This window comes from Phoenix dactylifera, chromosome 4 (genome assembly GCF_051530095.1).
Source record: "Phoenix dactylifera cultivar Ajwa chromosome 4, Ajwa_hap1_PhDact_Kaust_v1.1, whole genome shotgun sequence".
Taxonomy (NCBI): domain Eukaryota; kingdom Viridiplantae; phylum Streptophyta; class Magnoliopsida; order Arecales; family Arecaceae; genus Phoenix; species Phoenix dactylifera.
In genome coordinates, this window is record NC_143193.1 from 4005073 (window position 1) to 4014961 (window position 9889).

General features: G+C 34.9%; 1 protein-coding gene across 2 annotated transcripts in view; it reads left to right on the forward strand.

Annotated features, from left to right (window-relative positions):
• Window positions 1–9470, forward strand: part of LOC149753607 (norbelladine 4'-O-methyltransferase-like) — a 34238-nt gene extending 24768 nt beyond the window's left edge. The window contains exons 1-5 of one of the 2 annotated variants that reach the window (XM_089930049.1): window positions 1294–1436; window positions 1719–1798; window positions 4298–4442; window positions 5581–5712; window positions 9058–9470. In XM_089930049.1, the coding sequence (XP_089786175.1) occupies window positions 1380–1436; window positions 1719–1798; window positions 4298–4442; window positions 5581–5712; window positions 9058–9351 (708 nt within the window). In that variant the 5' untranslated portion in view covers window positions 1294–1379 and the 3' untranslated portion in view covers window positions 9352–9470. Of the gene's footprint in view, window positions 1–1293; window positions 1437–1718; window positions 1799–4297; window positions 4443–5580; window positions 5713–9057 lie in introns of those variants that run through there. The other variant, XM_089930050.1, reaches the window with a different exon arrangement.
• The last annotated feature ends 419 nt before the right edge of the window (window positions 9471–9889 follow it).

Genomic DNA, 9889 nt, shown 5'->3' on the forward strand with positions numbered 1-9889 from the left:
TTTTTTTCCAACTAGAAATAATAAAATGTTTGATTCTTCCAATTACACATCAAATGACTACATTCTAGTCTGCTTTTGCAAACTAAACATCATCATTGCGAGAAGATGATGTCAAGTTTTCCTCTTCATGGTAACTTTAAGATGCATAGAACTGCCGATGAAATCTGTTTGGCATCAACGAGGAAAATATTGACACCTTTTTGGACTAGACCAACTTTTTTTGTGTCGGTGCAGATTGAGGTGGATGGCTTCAGCCCTAATCAGCTCAGAAGCCGATCAAAACGTACTGATAGTAACTCGGACCGCACCGCACGACTCCAGTCCTAGCCAAAGAGCTGACCAATACGTACCAATAAGGACTGATAGTTTGGGCAACTAGCAACTGTAGCAGCACTATAATCGGCACACAAACAGAGCCGTATGCCGCCCCACATGGAATAATTTTCTCGTCGTAATAGTACTACCGACCGTTATCTGACCAGCACTGCATGTCGCACTAATCTAGATAACGGCAAAATGGACTGCTCCATATAAAGAGATAGTTTCGAAGACCTCTAAACGATAACCCTAAGCCTATATCATGCTATAGTTTTCGTCTAGAAAATGCCATCGGCTCAATGCATTTGGGGGCCTCCATGCATAAATAAGAAAAGAAACAATAATTTTTTTAAAGTAAAAGATACGTCCTAACATAAATACAGTTGGAAGCTTCAATGCATTTATAGTTATAAAGATATGTAGCATCATTTGAGGCCCCCAAATGCATTGGGAGCCTTAATACATTTTGGATGCTCACTGTAGAATTTATTATAATAAATATATTTGAGAGCCGGGGCTTACGTGTTCGTCTAAGGATTGAGCCGGCTTTCACTACTTTGTTAAAAAATTTTTGTTCTACACTGTTTTTTCACTTTTCTGACAAAAACACTTCAATAAAAGAATTTCTTGCGAGCCATCTTCTATATATCGATTATTTCGATTTTTACCGACCTCAGCAGTCGTATGCGGCAGAAGTTCTGTTGTGCTGTCACTTCCCTACCAAAAGAACTGCTCGAAAGTATAAATCATCCAACTAGCTACTGCTGCGCGTGGGCACGCCAACGTTTTAAAAATGCTCATCTTCATGGAATCATCGTTGAAGCCAATTAAAAAAATAAATTCTTTTATGTTCCTTAGGAGGAAGAAAAGCAAAAGAAAAACTTTGCAAGGAATCCACTAATCATGGCCACCCTCACCTACCACCGACCACCGACCACCGACCACCTACCACCTCTTTATCGAGTAGTCACAACCCATGGGATATATATATATATATATATGGAGGAAGGAGAGGGTGCCAAACTAAGAGATCTCGATTAAGGAACCCTGGAAGAACATCAATGGCTATCCCGGCAGGACATGCAATACATCTCTTGCAGAATGATGCCCTTTACAAGGTCGCTTCTCTTTTCTTCTTTTTCTTCTTCATGATTTCTTTTGGGATATGACTATGTAGTAGAGGAGGAGGAGAAGAAAAGAAAAAAGACACATAGAAGGGAGAAGAGATGCAAGAGAATAGAAAAAGAAAAGAAAAAAATAAGGAAAAAAAAAGGGAGTTTCTCTTTTCTCCAAATTTTTTCACTTCTGAAGAGATTAAAATAAAGAGAACATTCTTTCTTCATGGAGGGTTTTTTTGCCCCCTTATTTCTAATTAATCTTTTCTCTCTCTCTTTTTGCAGTATATATTGGAGACAAGTGTTTATCCACGAGAGCACGAACAACTTAAGGCATTGAGAGAGGCGACTAAGAAACAAGAGTGGCAAGTTCCAAACCTTTAGATTGCTGAATCTTAACTATTTAATTTTATGGAAACATTAAATTATAAACCAGTGAGATGGCTTGATTACATTGTTATGTAGTTATTTTAGATATCTTTGTGGAAAAAATAAAGAATAATTCAAAGCACGAAATCTGAAAATGTCTTGTGATTTTATCCATGCTATTGATGGATCTCTTCATGGTTGGGCAAGAGGAATTCCTACTGAATTAACATGAAAGAGGGTAGTCCAAAGGCAAAGAGTGATCAGCACCAACAACTCGAGCATTGTCCTAGCTGCTCAGTTACAAATCCAAGGGCCTCACTTACCTTGTCTCTCTGTACAGCTCTTTTTGACCTTTTTTTTTGTGGGTACGGTTGGTTCTTTCTCCTTTTGAGGAGTATTGCGAAGTGGGAACCAGTTCATGTTTATCTTTATTGCAATGTGTTATTAGAGTATACAACATGATTAGGGGTGCAAATAGGCCAGTTTGGTCTGAGCCATGAGTGACCCCAACCCAATTCGATTGTTTTGTTCAGGTTCTAATATTGGACTCAGACCCAACTCAATAAAAGATCGGGGTCAGATTGTGTTGGGTCCATAGCTACAATTTTTTATCAACGGATCATTCGGGTCGGATTCATGTATAATCTGATCTCAAACTAAAAAATTTGGATTCGGGCAGATTCTGTTCGGATCCAGAAAAATTATTATTACAAATTTGCACATTACCAAGGCATTAATCATGATCGAAGTTGTACTTTGGTGCAACTGTTGATGGCATGATGTCTCGATTAGTGTACAGTCCTCATGAGATTGCAATAACTGTTTAAAGAAAAATAGTTAAGTGTGATTAAATAATATTTACACACACACACACACACACACACTAAATCTCTTGTTAGTCTCCATTGAAGCGGGTATCAGCTAATAATGTATATAACACATTATATTTTGTCTTCAAACTATTCATTCAAACATGGATAGGAAAACACAAAGACAACTATTTTTGTTGTGGTATATTAAATAACGGTTTTGGACAGGGACTTGAAGACATCACCATTGTCAGAAGATGCTTGTGCCATCACACACACACACACACATTGTTGAGGGTGTGGTCCAGAGCCCCGTTACGCCAAAAGTTGACTGCCTTTTTGCTAACAACATTGTCGTTGCATTGTGAACCATGAACCACTCCCCCTTGCATGATGTAGAGATTGTGATTCGATGATCTTGATGGTAACAGCATTGCTGTTGACCATAAGCCTCACCTCATTTTTCATAGGCACCGGAGAGAATTGCCAGAAGAACTATCACATTATAGCAGCTTTCTTTTTGGGTCGGATCATAGGATTAGAAACCTAAAATTGCCTAAATTTCAAATAGATCGGATCGAGTCGGATCAGAATTCAGGAAACCTAAACCTGACCCTAAAAATAGAACCAGTCCAATTTTAGAACCAAATCCGGCCCCATAGGTCCTCTAAAATAGGTCGGATCGGGTCTGAACGGGTCGGGTCACGAGTTAACCCAACCCATTTGCAGCCTACAGTATGATGTCAAGTATTCAAAAGCCACCATTAAGTAATTTAAGGGCTTGTTTGGCTATTCCTCTAAGATTGGGCCGTCCATTTAAGTATAACCCTGTATCAACCAAACTCTACCTAGCTCAAATCCTATGGAAAGAAAAAAAAAAAAAACCTTCATAAATTTTTCTTTTCTTTGTCTTTTTTTTCTTCTTGCAGCCCAAAAGCTAGGATTCGGGCTAGGTTTGACCGGTTCCTAAAAAATGGAAGCTAGATGGCCGATGGGTCAACAAGCTCCAATCCTTTAGGAATATCCAAACAGACCATGAGCGTTATTAAAATATGATCCTCTGATGTGTAACTTGCTTAAAATAAGATTTATCTGTGATCCAAGAAACACTAACCTAGCCCTGTTTATCATTCCTGATAACAGTGAGAAATCCCTTTTTTTTTTTGTAGAGTATAATAGCCAACGAGATATATTCTTTATTGTATAAAGTGGATCTGAAATTACTATCACATTCGTCCAATATATTAACTATGTCATGATAGTTTGATTTCGCTGTTCTTCATTCATCAGACATTGTTGTGTCTAATAAGGACCCTCAAAACTAATATTGGACCTTCTTTTGATTTGGTATCCTTAAGTAACATTGCCAGACTAATTTAGCTAATCCAAATCCAGATGATTAGTGAATTCTTTAACTAACTTTTCTGGAGATCTCAATCTTTAACTAGTTATGTGTAACAAATGGTAAATAAGATGAACTATTTAAAGACAGGTTAAAATTGAAACTGCATACATCATAGGACAGCATAGGGAACTTTGACTATATTAAATGAATTGTATGATGATATATCTTATTCAAAGTTGTCGATCTATTAATACTTCACCTTATGCGAGTCGATTATAATTAGCATTTAGACCACCCTCCCCTACCCACTTTTTTTATCTTTTTATTTTTTGATGTCGCAGGCATTTCTGGATGGTGCCTCCGGAGGAATGCCAACATCTTTCTATACTTCTAAAGCTCATGAATGCAAAGAAGACACTTGAGCTTGGTGTGTTCACAGGTTATTCACTCCTTGCGACAGCACTAGCATTACCGACGGAGGGCAAGGTTTTTCAACTCCTTGGCACATTAAAATAATGCTGTGTTCACTTGTTTATGTTTACTAGTAATTTCATTACCTATTTTATGCCCAGGTATGTGGCCACCGAGCATATGATCTTCGGGTTTTAGGCATTTATAATGCCTAGATCATGATCACCCAGAGCAGATTTTTAATTAAAATGATCCACCATTGATTTGGAATCATTAAATGTTTACTAAAAATTTAATTTTTAGTTATAGTCTAACCAGAACACATTTCGAAAGAGTCAGACGACATACTACATTAAATTATTGGTAAAAGATATAATTAATACAAAGTCAATGATGGCTCATCCAAGATAAATCACACTACTAGTTCTGATCTAAAAGCCTGGAAATATCTAGAATAGAAAATATGTATCTTCCATGGACCTTCAGTGCATACACTGACACCTCCTTTAGTCTCTAAAACATTGACACCTATACTTCATATCTGTAATAGGTGCATAAGTAGAAGTAGCATATTGTTCCTGAATTAGAGCAGGTCTAAAAATAGCTTACTACTCATTCATCTTGTGTTTTAGATCTTAAATATTATTACAAGATGGAGAAATAGGGTACCTACGACGTCCAATCCATTCTCTAACCACTAATATATTTCTGAAAACATATGTGAGAAATAGATAAAGAAAAACTAAATTAAATGTGTAATCTTTTAAATGGATATATAACTGATGTTCAAAATGTAATTAATGGCATTGTTTGCAAAACTAAAGTCCAGAGTAAAGCAAAGTGAAGGATGAAAAGGGAATTACCTTCCCTTTGTTTTGTATGAGGTTTTGGACATCAAAAGCTCTATTACTAGACATTTTTAATGTATAGTCTAGTCGATATGTATGTTTCTACATGCATACTGACATATATATTATATACATGGTATGACTGTGTGTGCGCAACTTATTTTGCATTTAACTGGTTATATTTTGAGTTTATTCAGAAAAGATACATTTAAACAAATTTGCAAAAACTTATGATTAAACAATACTATTGAAGTTATGAATGCATGTCAGAAAACAATGCTCAACCATGAATATCTTTGAAAAACTCGAACTATAAAAATTTGGTGTTCATGACCCTTTATCCTTTTGTTCATACTTTGTTGTAGGTCACAGCAATCGACATTAACCGATCATACTTTGAGATAGGACTACCATTTATTCAAAAAGCGGGAGTTGAGGACAAGATTAATTTTATTGAATCAGAAGCTCTCCCTGCTCTTGATAAAATGCTCCAGGAGGTAACTTTCCTCATATATCAAGCATAATATTTTTTGTGGTGTATAGTAATTATCTTTTGCACTAGCAATAAAAGCAAGAGTTGTGTCTTTAATTAATAAAAAAGATCTTAACATATGTTAAGCCACATAGATATCCCTTGCAAAGCTTTGCATGTGTTTGGAGAAACAAAAAATTAACAAAAAAATAAAATAAAAGTGTCCTGGATATAAATAATAAAATATTTGAGTTCGAGCAAATGAAAAATGTTTTATATAATAAATAGAGCTAAGCCAAAAAATATAGATTAGCATAATTGCCAAATTTATTAAATCATTTTATGCCCACTTTTAAGGAGAGATCTATCAAAACAAAAGAGACCCATGAAATAAAATCTACATCTTCCTTTTGTTACAAATAGATATGCATGTTCGCATGAGTGAATAGGTATCTTGCTATCTTGCTATTGCTTTTGGATGATTGCCATGAAATGGGATGATTTTTAAGTAGATAGAATTATTATATAAGAGCTAGGACTCTTCTTTATTTTGTTTTTAAAAAAGGGTTAGAACTCTTATTTATGTTAACTTTGAGAAAAGATTATGACTCTTATTGATATCTCACTCTCATTATCTTAAACCAATCCCTTCAGTTGCAGTTAGATAATAGAGAAGACTATGCAATCCAACCAATTAAAGTTAAAACATTTAGAAAAAACAATTGACTCCTAAATTTCTCAGTCTGTAGCTCATTCCAGTGTATCTATACTGTGTAAGTCCTAAAATAGGTTAAATCTGATGCATCCTCATTACAAAAGTATCATGGTGTAGCATAATGGTCTTCATAATATAATCTTAAAGGGGTGCTTGAAGTTACAAATACCATAATTTTTTCTATTTTATATATTAATAATGAACCATTTAAATAAAGGCAATTATTTGGCTGTTATTTTATTATCATAGCTGTTATACAACAGGGATAATGACTTTTTAGACCATTTTCCATAGTGACTAAACAAAATAACCTGTTATGCATTTGATATTTTTTATTTTGCTAGTTGACCGAAAATAGGTTAACATTTTATATTAGGCTAACATGTCTCACATGCAGCTTGAATCATCAATTTGGAGACTATAGCAGGTATAAGATGACATCGGAGTTGGGTAATTAATTAATAATTGGCCTGGAGGGATTTGAATTGATGACCTTCAGTAAACTTGGTTTTGATATCTTATCATAGTAATCAATCTTCGATGATATGTAGAACTTCTTGTTCCAAAGCCATTTGCATAAGAGCAAAACCAGAGCTTGATTTTTCCAATGAAAATTATCATTTCATTCTTTCCATAGGGTCCCCAATAGCAATTATCAATTGGTCCCAAACTGTGTTAATCATTTAGAAACTTGAGTTTGTAATCTTTTGCATGATATAATATGTTGTGAATTAGAGTGTTGCAACTCCAAAATTATATATGCTTATGTGGATGCTTGTTTTTCTAACTATATGTATTTACTCAAATTGAAAGGTTGTTTTCTTTGTAGAATGTTGGCACTTGTCAATATCTTTTGCTGATAATTAAATATATTTTAATTGATTGAAATTTTAAGTTAATAAAGCATACATATGCCATACATCAAGATGCGGACTAGCCTACATACTTGCATAATTACGATCAAATTGATAATCTGATATCTTTTTTTGACTTCTGCACGTGTATTTCATGTGTCAAAAGACTAGTAACATAAAAATCATGGAGTAAGCATAGAGCCTCATTGCTGAAATTTAGAATGGTAGCACCACACAAAACAATATATCATTTTACTACTAAATACTCTCTAAATCTATACTGCTGAACTCACTTTTTATATAGACTCTGACACACAGCCATTCCCTTTCCACTTAAACGCTACCAAGCCAGGTACCATTCTATTCACATGGTAAGCTCTTCACCACTTGTATCTCATTTGTCATTTACTTATCCAAGATTACATTCCGATCTTTATCCAATAAAGAGCTCAAAACATGGCCATATGACACCTCTAATCTGCGGAGGTTCATATTGAGAATAACCTTTCTACCACTGCACAGCCCAAACTAGATGACTTAATTCACGAAGCCATTATACCTTACCTACTCTTCCTGAAGAATGAATGTTGCTCTGGCTCAAATGGTGGGATTGGTACACCTCTATATGCTATAATCAGAAGGTACTCTTGAGGTCATGCTACAACCGTCGATCGTTCCTGTGACCACATGCCGTACCAACAGAAAACTCATCCGCTTGTAAATTCTTTGTATAATACTCACTCGTAAATGAAAATGATTGGTGTAAGAATTTTTCACTAATCAGGTGTGATCAGTCTCATCTGTGTAAGAATTTTGAATTCCCCTATAACTCAAGACAAGATCTTCTCAAACTTTTAATCTAAGTTTGAATTAGACTCCCAACATAAAGTCTATTTATTGTCAAAGAGTGCAAAATTAATTTATTTTCTAATCATTTTGTATTTTATTTATTCACTAACTACTATCTTTACTTAAAGAGTGCATTACAAAAATCTCTCTCAGATTTGGAGTAAATACATTTACACACCCAGTAGTATGAAAAACCTATGCTTACGGCTTACCCCTTTGAGATTTATTTTTATCCAACATTTTAACCTCTAACCTAACAGAACATTAGTCAAACTGTTAACTTTAAATGAGATCCAAATATTACGTCAGAAAAAATTTTAAAATAGCGAAATAACTTTATGTGACATAACAACCACCCAAAGATTTAAGAAAATGTCTATATCCTCCTCCTCATTTAAGGACAATTTTGACTTTTCATATGAGGTAAATGGATTCACTAACATCGTTAATTTAACAGGGTGTAAGTGTAAATTTTACAAACTACTGGGTGTAAGTATAATAAACATAAACCTCAGGGGGATTTGTGTGATTTACTCAGTTAAATTATACAAATAATAGCTGAACATGTAGGGGTTTATTTTGTCAAAGCCTGGATCAAATTACTTTGAAATCATCTTATCTTAATACCACCATTATAGAAAGTAAGCATAAAAATTACCAATCTCTTCGACACGCTTCATATATGCTTCGGGCTTTTAAAAAATATGTTGTTCTCATCTCTTGGCAAGCAAGTACGTTGCTTCTATTCTGATTTTTGAGTGTAAACCTTTGAAGAACCTAACAAAAATGGAATGCTTGAATGGAAAATAATATTTTTGTTCTAAAACTACAATGCCGCCATATGGTTAAACCATCATTGGGTTTTCAAACAAGACAATTTGTAAGTGAAACTCTCTATGTAGGAAGTTACTGCTGTATGATCATGATAACGAAATTTCACTGACAACTGTAGGTAAAGGAAGATGAGTTGTTTGATTTTGCATTTGTTGATGCTGACAAGTTAAACTATGGAGAATACCATGAACGCTTGCTTAAACTCGTGAAGATTGGAGGAGTTATTGTCTATGATGATACTCTTTGGTCTGGTCGTGTGGTTGCTCCGGTGGGTACTCCTCTTTCTGAGTATGATGCCAAAGTCAGAGACTACTTTCTGAAGTTTAATGATTTTTTGGCTGCTGACTCTCGGATTGAGATATCACAAGTTTCTATTGGTGATGGACTCACCATCTGTATGCGTCTTATCTAATTATGTGGTTTGATTATACTAAAAAACTTAAACTATTGGGTGGAGATCGACCCAAGCTTGTGAACCCATGTGGCACCTCTTTGTCAGTGATGTGGGGCATCCCATGACATATATCTTAATTTACATTGCATATTTGAGCATACTTTGGTTTTTTTTTTCTCTCTTGTTCCAACTTAATATGAAAGCTCAGATTATTGGAGAATGTGAGTTCATATACACTAGAAGTAATTATTTATTTAGTCAACCAGGTTCTCTTTTTGACCCAACCCATTTATCCCTTCAAGTGTGCATTCTAAGATGCATGCTAGAAGATGGATTTACTAAGCCTAATACGATCATAGCTCAAGTTTTTAGGGTAACCTAAGGTTGTTTACCTTGTTCCATTACTAGGAGCTTATATCTCCCCTCTTCTTCTTTGCTTGAGCTTAGAGCATACTCTGATGCTAGCTAGGCCAGTATATGTTATTAACTGCCACCGTATTATTAGTTATTGTCTTAGTGATTCTTGCATTTCTTGGAAGCTTAGGAATTAGAAAAT